The 22,244-nt window shown below is 27.7% G+C and overlaps 1 protein-coding gene across 5 annotated transcripts in view; it reads left to right on the top strand.

The window, feature by feature from the left end:
- The first annotated feature begins 12,170 nt into the window (after positions 1-12,170).
- The window catches only part of LOC136075561 (uncharacterized), a 35,496-nt gene continuing 25,422 nt past the window's right edge, over positions 12,171-22,244 (top strand). For all 5 annotated transcript variants that reach the window (XM_065789051.1, XM_065789053.1, XM_065789055.1 and 2 more), the window contains exons 1-2: positions 12,171-12,378; positions 12,484-12,560. In XM_065789051.1, the coding sequence (XP_065645123.1) occupies positions 12,515-12,560 (46 nt within the window). In that variant the 5' untranslated portion in view covers positions 12,171-12,378; positions 12,484-12,514. The remainder of the gene's footprint in view (positions 12,379-12,483; positions 12,561-22,244) is intronic.

Genomic DNA, 22,244 nt, shown 5'->3' on the forward strand with positions numbered 1-22,244 from the left:
ACATATTTTTACATATTTTCAGAGCTTTTGAGAGCGCCAATGCCGCCCGGGTCAAAAATGGATAACGGCGCCTTATTTCAAAACAAGAGAATACACAATTTAAAGTTTTGCGAACGCAGCAATTATTTATTTCCGATACAGTACATTGTATTTCTGCTTTACTAATTATTTTCTGGATTGAGAAACGAGTCATTTATCAATACTGACATATGAATCAAAACATTTGTTTCAAAACTAATAAACAATAAATCAATTAACAAAATCTTTAAGAAAGGTAAATAAGGCGTTTTAAATGGAATTTTTTGAGCTTTTCTTGGCAGCCTTTCTTATCAATAACATTGTTCTCGCTCACCTTTTTAGCCAAATCTTCTTCATCAAAATAATCAAGTATCATTAACGCGATCCTGGACCAAGGTTGATCGGAGAGAATTTTTTACATTTTTTAGTTTACTAAATGATCGTTTACCTTCAGCAACTGAATCAGTAATAGTGTTGAAAACTCGATCTATGATGCAAATGTATGGAAAAAGGCGTTCAAACTTCTTTTCAAAAATTTGATTGAGTAGCTGCATTGGATTTCCTTGCTTGAAAATTGGTTTGCAGCCATTTTTAAATCGACGAACTTTCTCAATGAGATTCTCTTCGTTTACATCACTCGGATTAGACTGTGCAAGTTCTCAAGCTTTATTTCAAACGGATAGGTCATCATTATTCAACCAGATGAATAAAAATATAGTGCCAACCATCCTGCTTTCCTCAAATCTTGAATCAATCTGCTCGATCAGACAATCTAAATTAAAATTAAAACGTTCACTTTGAACTCTTTTGTTTTGCTGTCGTTGAAATGGTATGTGTTTGATGCTTTATCGTGAAAGCGCCTTAGTTTAATCTTTCTTTTAGTAGCAAATTCAGTTTCAAATCCTAGCGGTTCAGCTACAGCCAAAGCCTCTTGGAAAATTTGCAACTAAGAGCCCTTAATCCATTCCAGATCTTCCAGCAACTGTCTAATCAAACGTAGCTCGGCATCAATGGTAATGGCTTCAGATTGTAGAAGACAAATAACGTCGCTAACAGCAGTGTAGGTTTTGTCCAAAAACTCGGCCATTTGGCAAGTGATTTGATCAAGTCGGTTCGAGAGCCCTATCTTGACATAAAAAGTCTATGCAGTGAAATGCCTGTTACTAAAGTGAGGACCTTCCATCAATTAAGACTTACACTAAAAAAAACATAACAAGATTTGACATTCTCAAAGAATACTTTGATCTTAATGATTCAACTGAGTGCACACGAGCCAAATTCAGGCAGTGAGAGCTAAAGGAAACGTAAAGAGCTTCCAAATAATTTTGCCTTACTAAGGCTTGAGCTCCCTTGTAAGCAACTGACATAATGAATCAATTATCGTGTCTCTGACCACAACAGTTTCGAATACCCTAGCTGTGAAATCATATCAGAGATAAGCTTAGCTATATCGACTCCTTTTATCATCTTAAAAGCTTCAACACACAAGAATTGTTCTTTGGTTTGCCAGCAATCAGTTTCTCTTTCATAGAGGAAAAAACAGTTAAAAAAGGTTATCTGCGTAGTATAAGATATATTGGGGGTACGATCAACTATGATTTTGAAGTAACTATCATCCTATATAGTAAATTTCTTTAACAGCTGCACTTCGGATGACACCACCGTATTCTCTGATGAATTCATTTTGAAACAATTAAGAGAAGAAAGGGCACTTATTCTGAAGCCCTCTTGTTGATAACATCTTACATTTTTCAAGTGGGATGCAATGACGGGGTTGTGGCAACCAATAAACTCAATACCAGCCAGAAAGTTTCCATTTTCCTTTCCCATTCACGTGTATTCTTTTATTTGCAAACATAATTATATATAGTAATTGTAACTAAATTGTTCAATAACTAAATAAACTATAAAAATTGATGTTGAGAGAACTTTCTAATGAATTACCTAGAAAAGTAAATTGGATGTGATTTTCTTGGCTTCTAAATTCTTAGAAGCCAAGAAAAGAGTCACATCCAAAATTCTACCAAGAAATGTGCTCCATTTAGCTGTCTTAAAATTTATTCACTTCTGGAGTTCTGAATATATACCAGTGAAGCTGGTAAGACAAGTGTCTGCCGCTTTCTAATCTATGTAGAATTTGTGGTGCAATAGGCTGGATTGATGCTACTTCACATGATCTCTGAGTTTCCTCCATTGATTACTAGCTACTTCATTCCAATGAAGAATGGACAATTACCCGTATTCGAATACTGCTTTTATGCTGGGGGCCCCTTTAAAATAATCACATCTCAATATTTTTGACTCAAACCTCAAAGAGGTATTAGCATTGATATTTACCTAATCAGGTTGAACATCACATTATCCACGAATAATAACAAGCAGTTGACACTGATAGCACTTAGAACTCTAACGAAGTTTTCAGTGCTATTAGTCGACTGCTTCAATGACTCATGTCGACTTATTAGCTACCATTATAATTATCACAGCGTATCATTTTCAGTGCAATCGAGCACGAGCTAACAGAGCTAACTGTTCAAGGGCTTACAAAACACGCCCGGTTCCATCTTTCAACACAACTAAATCCTAATTTTTTGTAAAAAATGGTTATAAGTAATTATAATAATAGAATTTAAAATTTAAACTACTTTTTTCATGTGCATTTTTACTCCAAATACTAAATTACGAATACTGAAAATTAAACAGGTTTTACATTGTTAATTATTAAAATGTTTTCTATTTATTGTAAAAAAAAAAAAAACAGCAACTAACGGATCCTTTGGCGCCCTTTCAAGCTTTGCGCCCGAGTCAATTTCTGTAAAAAGTATATGTAAAAAAAAAAGGAAAACTAAATATTTTGAGTGGACATTCTAATTTTTGTATAGACTTGTTCCATACAACTTAAGAAGTTTAAAAATCTTTACGCGCCGCTTGGAAAATGCCTATAACTTTAGTTAGAGACAAAAATATATACAACTTATTCAAAAGACTTCAAGAATATAATTTACGCCATATTGTTTATAAATCGAATACCGCAAAGCATTAATTTAGTTTTTACAAATTATTGACAGGAGGTTAAAAGTTTATTAAGTTAAATGTTTTAAATATAATTACTCAAATCAATGTAATTAAGGTTTTATAAACCGTATTCAAAAACAAATTTGTTTGTAATTGTTTCTTAATATTGTAATAAAATTATAAAATACTTTTAATTTAATAAATCTAAAAAAGAAAATTTGTTCCCGTTCCTTGTTTATGAAAAAAAATGTTTATTTTTCAAAAACTATTTACTAAAAAAATGAGTTTTATTTATTTGTATTTATTATTATTAAAGTAAATAATGACGAGTAGCAAAAAATCGCAGCATCTCAATCTAGTTCCTAAAAAAGAAATTAAAAATGCTTGCATACTTCATCGAGGAGAAGTTGACCATAATAATAACAGACTGCGTGGTTTTACAGAAAAAGCGCTTGCGAAAGTGAAGAATGCTTGGTAAGTCACAAATTAAATGTCCAACTCAAATTGTTTATTTATATACTCCTTAAAACAATGGTACGGAAAAAATAATAAATAGCACGGATTTGATAATAATACTTTTTTTTACTTTAGTCAAATTCAAAATGACTTTAAAATTATAAACATTCTACCTGATACATGCCCAACAAATCTCTTGTTTCATCAAAGATGTTACGATAAGTATGTGAATATAAAAATATTAAACATTTTATAACTTCGGAAAAATATAGCAGGAAAAGTCAATGAGAGTGTAGTCGTTGATGATGCATCCTCATGCATCATCGAAAAGAGATAGATCACGTAAATTAAATAACCCTTGGGGGGGAAATGTAAACAAAGAAAATTACCCTCAGTTTTCACGTTATTTATTGTTTTATGTACTATTTCAAAGTTAAAATAATTTTCCTGTTTTAGGAAAAATTATTGCGGATGAAGAATGTTGCATTTACTATCGCAAAAAGACTAATAAAGATAGGAACGGAGTGAAATGCTTATAAAATGCGTAACGGAAAGTGCAGCAAAAATGTTAAAAGAAAACGCTGGAAGTAAAGCTGGCATCCCTCTACTCATAGCTAGTATATTGGGCACAGAATACTCCAAAATATTTTGTTCGGATTTCAACAAGTTTTAGTTTTAAAATTAGCTTCAAATTAAATCTTTATAATTTATTATCTTTTTGAAAACAGGGATGGAAACTTCTCCGTAAGAAAAAAGAGCGGTACGTTTAACAAAGTTCCATCTGATCAATCCATTGAACAAGCAATTAACCGTGACCAGAAATGCTAAGGGGGAATAAAAGGTTATAGTACGTCTGAAGGAACCATTCAACGCTGGATACTTACAAATCATACTGTTTCAAAATCTATTTCAATTTTAAAAAATGACATGGGACTCGCAACCATAAAACAAACACCAAAAGATCTAAAACCATCAAGAAAATATTTCCACAACGGATGTGTAGAGAGAGCTTTGATACTAATAACAAATTGGGGTCCTTTTGAGCAAAGAGATTCTTTGGTAAATATTTGTTCTGGAATAGAAGCACTTGATGATTAAAATAGAAAATTTGTTGAATGCACAACCCGTCGGGGAGGCAGAGTTCCAAAGGTTCTTTAGAGAACGTATTTCAACAGTTTCTTTTTACGTTCCAATCAAAATGTGTCGTCTGCAAACATTTAACAATTTAAAATTGAAAAAAATTTATTACCTTATAGAGAAATCATTCACAATCTCAGCCGAACGAAGCATGTTTGGGAGATTGCTTGTTATTGCAAGAAGTAGAGAAGGTCTAACTTTGAAACAGATACTCTGTTATTCTTTAAGTCCTATCCAATGGGCGTTGGGATTACCTGATGGTAGCCTCGTCAAAACAAACAAGATGAACCTTCTTCGTAAGTTAATTTACTACTGTTACTATAGGTATTGATAAATCCTCTTATTCAATTAGCAGTTTAACTTGAAATAGTTGCCGTTAGCCGAAATTATTTGTTTGTTAAAAACATATTAGTCATTCTAAAATAATTAATAAATACTACCTAAATACTAAATTTTAGTTTTTAGGTAACATTTTCAGTATAAGTTTAGTAATTTTAGCAACTTTTAGGAGCAATAGAAACTTCAGTGGATCGAGAGCATTTTTAGGAATTTGTTTTAAAGATTCCTCAAAGTGCTGCACATGTTTTTGATGAAATGACAATTCTGCAACAGCTTGCTAACATTAAACTCAAAACTTTAGGAGATATTTCAGAATATATTTTAAATCTAATTCTGAAAGGATCCACAATATATTTTGTGACAGACCAATGCCAACCTGGCTCGATAAAACCATTCGAACATGCTCGAAGAAGTCTATAAGGATCTTTAAATTTTTAGATTCAGCGGAGAGAACAAGCAAGACATTGTAAGGCAAAAGTATTTGCAGGATGCTACCAACAAGACCGAGCTTATTTCATTCCTACTAAAACATTGGTCACATACGGAAAGATTCGCATCACAGCTTACCGGATATGTTTTCTTTGTAAACTTGCAGTCACGATTTTATAAATTGACGAGGTCGGCAGTTAGTTTAGCTAATAAACTAATACTTTGTTTTATTTATTTACTTGATATAAGTTTTTATAGCGTATTTTATAAAATCATATAATACATAAAAGTTTCCAGCGAGGAAGTTGTATCACTGCACACAAGTCACGAAGAGGCTGATACAAAAGTGTTCTTGTGCTCTAAGCACGCTGCATATACATATATATATATATATATATATATATATATATATATATATATATATATATATATATATATATATATATATATATATATATATATATATATATATATATATATATATATATATATATATATATATATATGTATATATATATATATTTGAAAAAATTATTAGCGTGACGTCATCAGTACTAAATTAAGGCCCATATTTAATCCTTTAAGCACTTTCAGAACTGCTCGTAAGTTTTTCTTTAGATGTTATTATTTATTATAAGGTTTTCTCAAGAGGTTGTCCAACGTTGGACGTAAACATGTAATTTTTAGTTTGATTAAAAATATATATATTAACGTGACGTCATCAGTACCAAATAAGGGCCCAAATTTGACCCTTTAAACACATTCAGAAAAGCACGTAAAGTTTTTCTCATTTAAGACATTAACCTTAAACTATTTAATTAGTTTTTGTAATGTCCACTTCATTTCCAAGAAAAAATTACACGTAGCGTCCAGACTATTAAAACGTAAAAATAAATCGCTACCAATTTTTCTACATCTTTTTTTTTTCGGCAAATATAACAAATGGTTATTATTTTTTTATTTTATTTTACTTTGTAGAAGTTTTTGTGTTTGCATTTTCGTTTTGTAGTTTTTGCTTTCATTTTGAAGTTTATTTGTTTGCGTAAAGTTTGTTATTATTTATGCGTTTGTAGCTAATTACTTTTATTGTTGTTCTCTGTTTTTCTATTTTACCACATTTTCTACACCTTTCTTTTTTCGACAAAAAGTTTTTGTTTGTGTAAAGTTTGTTTTTATATGTGCTGTTTTGCTAATTATTTTCATTTTTATTTGCTGTTGTTATTGAGTGTTTTCATATTTTTTGTCTTATTATTTATTATTTTTTGTCTTATCATTTTTTTAAATTAATATAATTTACGCATGCTTTTATTTTTATTAATGCTGTTAATTTTTTTGTTTGTTTATTTGTTTTATTTGGTGTCACTCTAATGACTACTTTTTAACTAGAGTGACACCTTACCTAATTTTGTAGATAAACTTAAAATTGCAATTATTACATTCATTTTTAAAACAGGAGATGAAAGTCTGGTTTCAAATTATCGACCTATTTCAGTGTTACCAGTTTTTTCTAAAATCCTCGAGCATATCATGTATAATAGGCTATTTTCCTTTTTGGACGATAACAAACTTCTTTATTGTAACCAATATGGTTTTCGATCAAATTACTCTACGGAGCATGCACTTATGCAACTAGTTAAATTTATCAGTGGAGCATCTTCTCATAACAATTTCACTTTAGGTATATTTCTAGATTTGTCAAAAGCGTTCGATACCGTTAACCATCAAACTTTACTAGATAAAATAAAATATTATGGAATATGCCATACATATCATAAATGGTTTACCAGTTACTTAACTGATAGAAAACAGTTTATATCTCTAAATGACGGTTTTCAGACAAACAAACTTAAAATATTATGTGGGGTTCCACAGGGCTCCATCTAAGGTCCTCTACTATTTCTAATATACGTCAACGATCTATATAAAGCATCAAATACTATGTCTACCATCATGTTTGCAGATGACACTACTTTATTTCATTCTCACAACAACATTATTTCTCTATTTCAAGTTGCAAACAAAGAACTAGAACAAATATCAATCTGGCTTAACGCGAACAGTCTATCTTTAAACACTGTTAAAACTAAGTTTTCCTTATTCCATTCTAAACAAAAGTTTCAATATATTCCTAAATCTTTACCAATGCTATATATAGATAACATGGAAATTGAGCGCTCTTTCACAAATAAATTACTTGGTGTTTTAATAGATGAAAACTTATCCTGGAGAGATCATATTAAATATATTAGCAATAAAATCTCAAGAAATATTGGTATTTTATATAAAACCCGTCAAATCTTAGACAAATTTACCCTAACTCAGCTATATTTTGCATTCGTACATAGTTATTTATCGTATGGCAATATTGTTTGGGGTAGTACAAACAAATCTAAACTCAAATGTCTCCTCAAACAAAAAAATCATGCAGCACGCATTATTTATTTTCAAAATCGCTTCGCAAACGCTAAACCTCTTCTAAAAAGTATGAGGGCACTTGATATTTATGAAATAAATGTATTCAAAGTTACACAATTTATGTTCCAACATCAGTTTAAAAAAACTCCGAAGGTTTTCGAAAATGTTTTTCCTAAAATATCAAACCGATACAACACTCGATCAACCGGAAATTATAAAAAACCTTTCCCTATATCAAAACTTACGAGCTTTGCCATTTCCTATCGTGGCCCAATGCTATGGAACCATTTTTCAAGCATGAGTTGTAAACTAAGAGAAGCCAATACCTCTCAAAAATTCAAAAAGAACATAATTGAACTAATTGTCAATCAAGATTCCTTACTTGATTTTTTCTAACAATATACTTTTACTGTCTTTTTTATTATCAAAGGTTACTGATGATAAGATTTTATCTTCTTCAGATTCTCCAGTCTTGAAACTACTATATAAGATAAAGTGTATTTTGTATTTAATATTTTTAAATATTTTATATGTCGGAAATCATCTTTAATTGTAAATAGTTGCTTGACAAAAATAAATAAATAAATAAAATGTTAATGGTTTAATTGGTTGAATAAATAATAATAAAATACCATGAATGTAGCTTTTCTGATTGAAGTATTTTTTATCATTTAACACAGCTTCTATATCTTCTACATTGTATGACTTTTTACTTGTTGTCATCTTGAAAGTGGATAATTAATAAACATCATGGAGTCATTTATGTAAAACAACGTTATATAGGAGCAACCCGAAACTAACACATAAGAAAATCCAATCATTTATTTCACATAAGTACCTAATTTAAAAATTTATTTTACATAGTTAACTAATTTAAAAATTTACATACTACTTAATAAAAGAATTTAAATTAAATATGTGAATGGTCGGTTTTACCCGAATAAATTTAGTATTAGTTTTTCTTACTTTTTTGGCTAATTTTGGCTAATTTAACTATAAAACGAAAAAAAATTATGTATTTAGGATTAAAATTAATTTTTCTGCAAGATAGGGGTAAATTTATTTTTAAACGAATTATGGTTCTCGAGTTATGACGGTAGCAAACAAAAGAAAATGTTTACGACTCTCATTTAAACTTTTAGAAAAATAAAGTTGACTTTTATTTTGACACATTTAAATAGAGGAGATTATTCTCTTTCTTCTGGTGTTTTTTTTTTAAAATGTTCATAATAGTTCATTTTTTATTTAAATTTTTTAATCAGTGATCAAAAAATATTATGATCGTTTTGACCCGCTTTACTTATAAAGCTTTTTGTTTTATTGGTATGCTAGTTTCTGCCACAAAATTGAAGAGGCTGCAGAAGTATCTGAAATTTTTACAAAAAGTTTTGGTTTTCGTTTCTTCTGCAATAAAACAAAAATGTAACACAGTCATAGCTCAGATGAATATTTCAATTTTTTTGAAAGACTTGAAAATGTGTTTATGGCTAAAAATGCAATTTTATTGATTGTTTATGTACTTTTGTTCTTGCTTATCTTTTGAGGGACTTTTTACCTGTATAAAGAATATGATACTTTTAATCGAAAGACTTTAATAGTCAATAGTGAAGTTAAATATTGAATTATATATTGAATGAAACATTTGCATAACGCTATGTTGTACTAAATAGCACTAATTCTTTTGATTTCTTGATAACGCTATTGGTTCGACTCTAAACTACCTAAATGATAAACATTTATTTCCATGTTATTTGGTTTGTTACTAAGGCTTTTTTCCTTCTTGCTAAAAAAACTTTATTAGAAATAAGGTAGTGAAATGCAATAGAATTCTCCAAATGCGTTCCTTTTAACTTACTTTTTTTTTTAAACATGAGAATACAGAATACTAAAATTATAGTAATAATAATGCAGTTGGTTAATCTTTTATTAAATATATTATCGAAAGATTTTTTGATATATTATCTCTATACATTTGAACACGCTGATACATAGTTGTCCTTGGCTTTTCTCTTTTTGAAGCAAAATTTTCTGTTTTCTAGTGCTCTTTGATCTTTTTCGAACATAGCTGCATGAACAACAGTTGTTGTTGAACGTAAATTGTGAAACTTAATTTTGAATGCACAGCACGATATCCAAGTGATGCACCAGGTCTTTGTAATTCTATTTTCAATGGAATCAGTTTTTAAATGTCTAAGATGTTAATAAAGAATTCTTTTACTCCATGCATATTGTGGAAAGTTAACTTTTATAAAGTCTAAAATTTATTTTCTTGAAAGATTTTGTTTTACGTAGCATTCTAAGCTTTCAATTATATGTATGTCTTTTAATCAAGCGTTGCTTTTGTATATTAGTCGCTATTTTTTTTTTCACCGTGTTTGTAAATAAGTAAACCGTGTGGCAATGGCAACGATAGGCCACGTAGAACTTTTTAATTCTTATGACAATGATGGGCCACCATAGTGTTAAAAAATTTTTTTCAGTTTGATCACAGAACTCTTCATTCCTTTCCGATTTTGCGAAACTTGTCCAGGTATGGCTTTAAATTTATTTAAAGCCATATCTGGACAATTCATTACCAATCAGACTCATTACCAATATCTAAAAAATATATGTATGTATAAAATTTTCAAAATTCTTTTTAAATTATCAGCTAAATTATTTAACCTTTAATTATCAACTACAAAACAAAATAAAACTTTTTATTCATACTTGTTTTACTTACTATTACAACTTTAAACAAATATTTATTTAATAATTATATTTTATTTAAAAATTATATTTTATTTAAAATAGGCATTTCGTCTACTCTAAACCCGATGCAAAAACTCAAGAAATTTGAGCTGCCGTAGCGCAGCGGTTAGCACACCTGACTCAGAAACTAGAGATCTGTGGTTCAACGTTACCTCGGGCAAGTTTTATAACGTTGGTAAAGTAAGAGGCATGAACTTCCTTTCAAATGCTCTTCTGTGGAGATAAGACCGTGAGGACTTCCTGGGGTATTTTAAATAAAAATGGGTCCTGGATAACAAAAAAAAGGGTCCTGGATAACAAAAAAATGGGTCCTGGATAAAAAAATGGGTCCTGGATAACAAAAAAAAGGGTCCTGGATAACAAAAATTTTTTGTCAAAAATGCGATGCTAGATTTTTTCTTTTGCTTCAACAGTTTTTCAAATATTAGAGTTCAACAGTTTTGTGCATTTTTATTCCAAATACTCTTTTAGTACCCTTTGAGTTTTAACTTTAAATACAAAAACTAAGCATATATAATATTGTCACTCATTAAAATGTTTTCTACTTATTGTGAAAAAAAAAAAAAAGAACGAATTGTATGGCGCCCCTTCAGGTTGTTGCCATAGTCAATTTGTCCCCTTTAACATCCTCCCTCCCCGCTTCCCTCTCGTAGCCCCTGCTTTTTATTGAAACAATACTACTTTGTTTTGCGCGTTAAAATAAAAAAAAATTAATTCGTTATTTTTCAATTTTAATAACTCAAACTTTTAAACAATAAAAATTCAAGTTTTATGAATTTAAATTACAGAAATATAGACTAATATTGCTACTAATATTAATATTAATATAGACTAATATTGATTAATATTAATATAGATTAATTTTAATATTAATATAGACTAATATTGTCAACTTAATATTGTTAGAAAAATAAAAAAATTTACTATATTTTGTTTTTATTCAAAACGCAATAAAAACCGTCGCAATTTTAGGAATTTAAACGAGGTAAATTCAAAAAATAAAAACACTGGGTAATTAGAGCATGCTCGTATGGTACGAAAATGATGTTTTTAAATAAAGTCAAAAATAAATGTTCTGTGCATTTTTTTTCCAAAAAAATGTAATGGATTTTCAGCTAATATATTTTTCTTTATGAAAAAATTAATTTCTATATTTTAAAATCAAAATTTTTCACCACAGATTCTTTTATGCGTAATGATAAAAATTAAATAACAGAATAATTAAATAGCTTTTTAATTAGATGGGAGCCGCTAATTACTGCGCATAAATTTACGCGAATTATACTGCTTTCTATTGTCACCTCATAAAGTCAGTTTGAAAAATACAAAACGACTTTAACTTCACTGCTCGCAACTAATAAATCTTTGGTATACTCATATTACCTAGGTGCTCATATTACCCGATAGAAGACTTTTACCATATTCATTTACATAAAGTCAATAACAAACTCTAAATCTTAATATGGTAAATCATTTACACGTGATTATTAATAATGTGATTTGCATAACTTTTAATTGAAGTCTCATTTTTCGTATCATGAATTTTTCACCTTTAATGGTAAAAATGCTTATCATTGTTTTATGAAAAATCAAACAAGCTTTGTATTTTCGACAAATAAAAAACATCTAAATAAACAGGGTTTTGCTTTCAGATATTAAATACTTCATATAATTTCATTTTTTAAAGTTGAAAATGTTTTTTTGAAATAAACTTAAATGTTGAAAAAGTACAGGCATATAAAAATTCAGTTATAACCTTTTTTGTATATATAACTAATTTTTTGTGAAAATTAAAAAAAGAAGTATCTTTCATTTTGTGTGAGTTAATATTATGTAAAACTTTGATTTGATTTAGCTTTTATTGTTGTTTAGTTTTTCGAACAATTTTTACAACATTCATTAATATTTTATATCATTTTTTAGCTTTTCTAAGCAAACTGCTTTTCTAAGAAAAATGGAATCAAATCAAGAAGCTTGCCATAAAAATAGTTCTGTTATAGGTAATTTTTTATATAAACACCATTTTTATACAAACGCCATTTTTTTAATTCTATATATTATTGATGCTTTCATTTATCAGTAGTAGTAGTAGTAGTAGTAGTAGTAGTAGTAGTAGTAGTAGTAGTAGTAGTAGTAGTAGTAGTAGTAGTAGTAGTAGTAGTAGTAGTAGTAGTAGTAGTAGTAGTAGTAGTAGTAGTAGTAGTAGTAGTAGTAGTAGTAGTAGTAGTAAAGTTGTAGTAGAAGTATTAGTTTATGTTGTTCTTGTGTTGAACCCGGCATATTTAATGCTTGTGAAAGCAATTGTATTAGCCCAGTGGGCACAGTACGTTTTTAAAACGTTCTTTGGACGTTTTTATAAGGTTTAAACCTTATAAAAACATCTAAAAAACGTTTTAAAAACGTTTTAAAAACGTACCGTGCCCACTGGGAGTTTATACATTTCATGTTGAGCAATATTGTATACTTTTTTTTTAGCATAGATGCTGTTCAAGATTATAAATAAAAAATTATAAGTGACTTATATGAACTTAAAATGATTATAAAAGTGGTAAACGGAAATATTAATCAAATATACACATATGATTAACATAAAAACTGTGAATGTATGATATCACATAATAAAAAATTAACAATAGTTTTTACATAAATACGTTTACATCTCAACAAATATTACGCATAAAAAAATGAAAAAAAAATAGTAAACAAAGTTTTTAATTTCTTTTTTATAAATGTAATTATTGCTTTTACATAAAACGAAATAATATTTTATAAAGGTCAAAGCCTGATTTGGTCTTTTAAAATGACTCGTAGAAGTATTTTTGGTGTATTCGTGTAGATCAGACACTAATAAAATGTGACAGAACATGCAAAAAGTTAGCAATAATATGTATGCAAAAGTTTATGTAGGCATATAAATCGAAGTAGCGGTTTTTTTTGGAGTTGGCGAATTCATTTTTAGACAAATTTTGATTTAAAAAGCTCTTAAAGGTGTGCAACTGTTTACCAATTGTATTTTAGGCTTAAAATTTTATTTTAAGTGATACATATTAACTTTTAGCATTGTGAAAACTAAATAAATTTATTTTCAATTGGTCTTTAAAAAACAATATTTACCCCAAAAGTAACCACATATACATAATTACATGTATATAACTATGTATATGTGTATACTATACACATATACATAGTTATATACATATACACATACACGCAATTTATTTATTTTCAATTTATTTTAATTCATTTATTTTATATATTTTTATATTATATTATTATTATTTTATATATTTTTATATTATATTATATATTTTTATTTCTATTTTTTTTATTATTATTTATTTATTTTTCTTTTTCTTTTATTTTACAACATTTATTTAAAATTCATAAATAATTGTATTACAATAACAAGAATTGCTTAGATAATGATGATGATGATGGCGATGATGATGATGATGATGATGATGATGATGATGATGATGATGATGATGATGATGATGATGATGATGATGATGATGATGATGATGATGATGATGATGATGATGATGATGATGATGATGATGATGATGATGATGATGATGATGATGATGATGATGATGATGATGATGATGATTAGGATGATGATAATGATGATGATGATATATGTTTTAAAAATAATGTACAAATAAAAAATATATCAAGAAATAATAAAATATCTAGAAAATAATAAAATATTAGAAAAAATTTCAAGAACCTAAGCTTTAGTTTTCAATAAAGAGTTATTTCATTCGAAGGAAATATCAAAGTTTTTCAAAACTACTCTGTTTTAAAGAAAAGCTCCTCGAAATGAAATACTTGACTTTCCAAAATTAGTTTAAAAAAAAGGTTGTTGAATTAGATTATCATTTCTTAAGTTGTATTCACTTTTATCTTTCAAGTTATGTAAATTATATAAAGAAATAGGAGATGCGTTAGTTTTACATTTCTTCATAAAACAAAGAATGTTGAAAGCACTCAGATATTAACATATGTGATAAATATTAAGAATTTTTTTTTCAAATAAGATAGGCTTGACATGAGCAAATCCATCTTTAAAATTGATTAGAGGAGCAACATATTTCTGCTGACGATAAAGTGGCAACAATTTAGATTTAGCATTACCCCAGGAAATGTTTGCATAATTTATATGGCAATGAATAAAAGAGAAATAAAATTGTATTAAAAATATATAAAGTATTTCCTGCTTCATATATTATTCCTATGCTTTTAACAACTTTGTTGCACAAAAGCTCTGTGTGATATACCCAGCTAAATTTTTTTTCAACATAGACGCTGAAAAAGTTAGTATATATTTCTCTTTTTATTTGCATTTTGTCTATAAAAGGAACTGGTATTTCATTAGGATATAATTTCCTTTTTAGAAGTTGGATGAAAAAGTGTCTATTTTGTTTTATCAATATTAAGCAGCAACTTATTCATTTTAAACCAGTCACACAATTATTTTAACTCTTTGTTCATATTTTGAAACAATGTTGTTACGTACTTGACGGTCATTAAATTAGTGGCTTTACAGGAATCATTAATGTAAATAAGAAATATAAGGGGTCCTAGAATAGAATCCTGAGGGAATCCTCAAATTAAACCTAATAAATCGGAAGAAAACAAATAGTTAAAATTTTATCATTTTGCCAAATAAAAAATTTTGAGTAAGTCAGGCCATACTCAAAAACAATAATTGGAATTGCGTGCTTCCAACGGTTACTTCCAACGGTTATTTCCAAAGACATTATTTGAAAAAATAAATAGGTATGAATAAACTAGTAATAAAGTTGGAAAAAGATCTTTTTATATAAATAATCTAGTTTTTTTATATAATTAATCTGTATTAAAATTCCAAATTTTTTGAAATCTTAATACAGATGTAATCAATGCGATGTTTCCATGTAATACGTCATTCAGGAAACTCCTAAAAACTTTGTAACGCAGTTACAAACTTAATCTAAAGTTCACTATAAAAAATCACCACAATCCTAATTAAAACTCTGTTAATCTTAATCTCATTTAACTTTTTAATCTCAATTCGGTCGGCATATTTATGGGTAGATAGCGCTTTTTTTAAGCGAATAGAAAATAACAGTTTGTTTTACTAATATTTATGGTTAATTTATTACATTTGAACAAATGTAATAAACTATAAATAGTTTGTCGTCATTCATTGTAGAAAGAAGATTTTAAATATATTATTAGAAAGAAATAAATTTGCGTCGTCCGTAAACTTATTACAAAGTAGATTTGAAGCTGTATTCAAGTCATTAATGTAAATCAAGAAAATTGTATTGCGGATTTCATCAACCCATTACTTTATAACTTTTCAAACTCAACCATAAAAAATGTATTCTTTCACTTAAAAATTTTTTTTTATTCATTTATTTCACCATAAAAAATAAATATTTACAAGAATTTATTATTAACTTACATAATGAACATAATTAAGATCAGGCGACAATTAAATAGTTAAAATCTAGTCAATGGGTGACACCTAAAAAAAGACAAAATGTGAAATAAAACATAGAGAGAATTAAAATCTAAAATAAATTTTGATATATATAATTTATATATATATAATTTTTTTATATTTTAACTGTCTTTATTTTGCTTGTTAAACTTTATGAAGTTCTGATTACAAAATCTTTTGATTTTTTTTCAAATCCTAACTTTTCATTGTTAATATACAATAAACACATATATACACTTTTTGTATGCATTTGTATAGTTTATAAGTAAAACACCCAGCGATCGCCGTACTATCTAGACTTCGCCGCTTGGTCACTATAAAACATGCAGAGCAAAAACATTTTGCTGGAAAATTTTGAAATCTAATTTTAAAAAAATCTGATGTTTTCTTTTTAACCGACAAAATTTTAACGAATGTAACTTTAAAAATAAAAGCTCATTATTTTTTGAGAAAAAAAAGTTTAAAAAAATCCTTAATGCTTAAAGTTAAGCTTTTAGATTATCACTAAAAAAACATGTTTTAATCTAAATATATAATAGTGCTGTACACTTGATGAGTGATGAGTTCAAACTACGTAGAGTTTGTAACTGTAACAGCTGTTACACATAAACATACAAACATAATAAAAGTTAATGTTTAAAATGTTTAAATTTTAAAATTTGTTTTTGAATTGATTGATACTGACTGAGTCTACTATTTCTTGTTTAAGACTGTTCCAGTCGTTTACTATTCTATTGGTAAAAATATCGTTTTGTTTTTACTGTCTAGTGCTTTCTCAGTTTACTATTGTGACCTCTAGTTTTATATCCATTATCTAGCATTTCGGGTTTTGTATAAAAATTTATGATATTGTATCCTTTCAAATATTTGAACATTTGTATCAAATAGCCCCTTCTTCTTCTGTTTTCCAACAATAGTAAATCCAACTTTTTTTAACCTGTAGTAGTATATATTTGTTTTCTTTTTCACGCTGTTATTAGGAATGTTGAATAAACATAAAATTAAACAGGAATATTTCATAAACAAAAAATCAGTGTATAAATTTGGAAGGGTGGACGTGGGGCGGTGGTGAAAAATACTTGAAGTAAAAATAAACCCTTGCTAGTAATAGCCATCAGAAAAATTTCCCTTTTTTTGTCCTTGTCATAAAGTGTAAACTCTGATATATATCAGCATACTTAGTCACTTGCTAGTTGTCGTCACCGTTGTTAATTGCCACATTAATTATTTATAAGTAATACTATCATTACATAATCAATAAGCCCAGTTTTTTGTTTTAATATTAATTATGGAAAAAATCAAAGCAAATAGTTAAGCAATTATGAAATATAATAGTTTTTTTAATCAAATCTTTTTTTTTAGAATTATATTTATTTTTAGATAAAAAGGAGATATATTTTTAAAAAATTATTGCTTTCACCATTGTAATTTATTTTCACCATTGTAATTTATTTTCACCATTGTAATGTACAAAACTAATCTCTTATTAGTTATGGAACAATTATTTTGTAAAGTTCTATTTACACAATTATTGACAATTGCAAAACTATAATTTTCTTGGAGTTTATGAATGTTTTCTTAGAATTTTGGAATATTTATAAATTTTTTACTGTGTCACTGTTAAAAGCTTATTGAGCTGATCAGTTTCAAGCTGAAGATGAAAATTCACTTAGCCGCTTTCCCTAATTATTCATGTTAATTTTCTATTTGCAGACTTTATTATTAGGTTTTAAACAAATTTGAAACCAGTTTTACATTTAATTCTAGAAGCTACTAAATTTAAGTTTGCTAATGGTATATAAATTTCAAATATATTAGTTAACTAATCAAATTAAAGATGACTAAAAAAAGTTGTAGTACAAATGACTAATAGAGATGGATACACTAATGAAGATGTAGCGAACTTTGTTGCAGATGTTTGAGATAAGTTTAAATTATTTTTGGCTTCACAGAATGTTGCTATTTATTAACATTCACTATCTAATAAACTTTAATTTCAGCCTTGCTACTAAGGTAGCTGCTTATTTTGTTTAATATTTTTACAGCTTTTGAAGAAGGGCAACTGCAGTTGGGCTTCTTCAAACGCTTCAAAAAGTGCAGTGGTTCTTCAAAAAATGCAGTGGTTCTTCAAAAAGTGCAGTGGTTCTTCAAAAAGAGCAGTGGTTCTTACTTGGATATAACAGCTGTTGTATCAAAGTAAGTACCACTGTAATTTTTTGACCAAAGCTATGGAGCGAGTGTTAGTTTACTATATAAGCTGTGTACAAAGGAGAGCGCATCCTGTTTAGAGGTGTACCAGATATAACTTTTTACATACCCGACCGGGTGCCAGACATGCCGGATATATTGAGTTTCAGAATTTAGCTTGTTTTTTACTTACAATATCAGTAATAGTGGCGTTCGGCATAATAATTAAGATTTATATCTTGCTTCCTAAACAATAAATATTGAATGTGTATTGAAATTTTTTTTCACTGCAGCAAAGGAAAACTCTATTATTGTAATAATTATTAATGATGAGTAAATAAATAACATGTTTTCGTTATAAATAAAAATCAAATATTTTTAAATATAAAACAGTTGAATGTTTTTAAGCAAGTATTATTAAAGCATTTTTTTAGAAAATAACAATTACCAATTTGTTAGCAATCGTATAGGGAAAGCGCAAAAAAATGTGCAAATCAAAAAAAAAATAAGGTTGTATTAAATTTTGCATATCTGTTGGCATATTTGCATTATCTGCTTTTATTTTTGTTTAAAAATTACATTACTATCTAAATTTCTACATATTATAACTTTTTATTTTTTATTATCTAAAGATTTAAGAACCTATAACAATCCTTAAACTAAAATTTATAAAAACAAAATCAATCAGTTCTCAATTAAGAATTCTAGAGACTCGCCATCTGTAGAATATTAGGATAGAGTGTATCAAGGATGTAACCTTGTAACAATAAAATTCTAAATCACTACAATAAACATTTCCCTGTTGAAGAGAGAGAAATAAAACTAAAATAATTAAACTGCCCATGGATAACTAACGGGATTAGAAAATCATCAAAAACAAAGCAAAAACTCCATATCAAGTATTTAAAAACAAAAACGAAACTATTATTATTATTTATTATTTTTATTTTTTTTTTTATTATTATTTGTTTATTTCGCCGTTGATAAATATTACAAAAAAGAAATTACAATAAAAGAAAAATCCTGGCCGGAGCAAGAAGAAAACAGGTTGTCTTATCACCGAGCCCCGTCACACAAAAATTTACATGCACAATAAATGATAAAAGACAAAAAGACAGTATAAATACAAAAACAAAAACAAATCAAATACTTCAGCAATAAAATAATTTGTTGCTAACAATCTTCCAGCAGAATAAATTTAAAAATAAAAAAGTAAAAATGACAGAAAATCATGAAAGTTATAAAAACACACACAAAAAAAAAAAAATGCGTTGTTTAATTAAAAAAAAAAGCAATATATGTAAACATAAGTATTTGGGCTGATTATTTAATATCATCAAAAATATGAACGAAAAAGACAATTTTATTTTCGTTATCTTTTATACTAATGGTTAGAAACCATTTTAATAAAAGCTAAAGAAAGTGATAAAGATTTAATTTATTTTCAAGCGATTCAGTCCAAACCTTTAAATTGTTTTCAAAAAAGGTATTTGAAATCTAATATATCGAATTCCATGTTCAGTAAATACCGCTTTGAATCATCCTTAAAACTTTGCAAAGTGCAGTTTAAAACGAAGTTTTGTTTTTTACTAAAGATTGGAAGAAATTTTTTCCAAACTAAAGGTCCCCGATATTGAATTTGGTACGAACTTAATTTAAGAAGGTTTATGGGAACCACAAAGTTATTCACTGAAAATTTGGTTGGATATTTATGGGAGATTTCATTAAAGTAGGATTGAAATGTTACTGGAGAAAACCCAAGTTTTGCTTTAAACATAAATAACATTACTTGATGAATATTAAGCTTATAAATATTTAAAGCTCCAAGCTGACGTAAGAGAGGTTCGCATTGTATTTTTCTATTTGCCCCAAATACTATCCTGCAAGCATGTTTTTGTTTACTATAAATTTTTTTGAGTTTAGTGTGATTAGTGCTACCCCAGGAAATGTTACAGTATGAAAGATAACTGTGTATTAACGAAAAATATAAATTTTTTAAAGACTCGTTATTAAGAAAAGGTTTTGTTCGGTATAACATGGCAATATTTTTTGAGATCTTACCTTCAATATATTTAATATGAAATTTCCATGACAATTTTTCATCTAAGAGCACTCCCAGAAAGTTTGTAGTCAATTCCCTTTTAATTATTTTATTATTGATTAAAAGATTGGGTAGTTTAAGAGGAATATTCTCGGCTTTACTAGGTTTATGGAATAGGATAAATTTTGTTTTCTCTACATTTAATGAGAGTCGGTTACTTATAAACCACTCGTTGATCTTATCTAATTCTTCGTTAAATATTTTAAAAAGAACAGTAATATCTTTGTGAGAATAAAACAAATTAGTGTCATCTGCAAATAAGATAGTATTTAATACTTTTGATGATAAATATAAGTCATTTATATAAAATAAGAACAATAATGGTCCCAAAATAGAACCTTGGGGTACTCCACAAGTTATTAAGTTGTTTTTTGAGTCTTTTGTTTCTTTAAGTACAAATTGCTTTCTGTTAGTTAAGTATGATTTAAACCAAAGTAAACTTTGATTTTTAACACCATAGTTTTCTAATTTTTTCAAAAGAATTTCATGATTTACTGTGTCGAAAGCTTTGGATAAATCAATAAAAACCCCTATTGTATAGCAATCACTATTAAATCCATTTGATATATGCTTAACCAATTCAATTATTGCATGGTTAGTAGAATGATTTTTTTTAAAACCGTATTGATTTTTATATAAAATCTTATTTTCAGATAGATATTTATAAAGTCTGTTGTACATAATGCGTTCAATTAGTTTAGAAAAGCAGGGTAAGACTGAGATTGGTCTGTAGTTTGAAATATTGGTCTCATCGCCAGATTTGAAAATATGTGTTATTTTTGCAATTTTTAGTTTATCTGGAATATGACCTGATTTAAGGGAGAGATTAAAAATATGGAATAATGAGGGTTCGATAATATCAAAAACAGATTTAATTACATTAACATTAATTTGATCTATACCTGCACTTTTATTTTTTTTCAGACTATTAAAAGCAGTATGTTTTTTTTTCACTTTTGGTTAAAATCGATTCTTCCATAATTAAATCAGTTGTTGCAATATATGAATCAAATTTTTTTTGACCGACTGGAATTTTCACTGCTAGGTTTGGGCCAACATCAAGAAAAAAATTGTTTTATTTCTCAATAATAACTTCTTTATGATAAATCATTTTTCCCTCAATAATAAGTTTTTGCGGTAAGTTATTTTTTTCAATTTTGTTTTTCCCAATTAAGTCTCTAATAACACTCCATGTTTTTTGAGGGTTTCCTTTGTTTTTTTCAAGCAGTTTAGCATAGTAATTTACTTTTGATCGTTTTTTAGTTTTTTCAAATAAACTTTTATAATTTTTGTAATTAGTTTCATTTTTATAAGTTTTATTTTTTAAATATTTATCATACAATTTTTGTTTTTTTCTTGATGATTTTAGTAGGCCTTTGGTCATCCATGGGGATACAACCGACTTTGAGTTTATTACTTTCACTTTTAAAGGAAATGCCTTATCATGCATTTTAGAAAATTGGTTTAGAAATAAATCATAAGCATTATTTACATCGTGTGATTGCAGTACAAGATTCCAATCGACGTAATTATTTAATAAATTTTTAAATTGGCATATGGAACTTTCATTGATATGTCTCATGAATACTGTTGATTTGTGGGTAGCATTATTTAGAGTAACGTTCTCAGTAATAAGGAATATAGGAAAATGATCGGTTAAATCAGTCTTGATTATACCAGTTTTAACACGGCTATTATGAAAATTGTTAGTTATAACATTATCTAATAATATCGATGATTTTTTAGTTACTCTTGTTGCTTTGTTTATAGTTGGGATAAGGTTGTATTCGAGAAGAATATCAACAAAAGTTTTTGCTTCACTATTTAAGGCATGGTTGAGTAAGTCAATGTTGATATCCCCAACTACGTAAACATGCTTTTGCAATATATTTTTTGTGTTTAGGA

This window comes from Hydra vulgaris, chromosome 01 (assembly GCF_038396675.1).
Source record: "Hydra vulgaris chromosome 01, alternate assembly HydraT2T_AEP".
NCBI lineage: Eukaryota > Metazoa > Cnidaria > Hydrozoa > Anthoathecata > Hydridae > Hydra > Hydra vulgaris.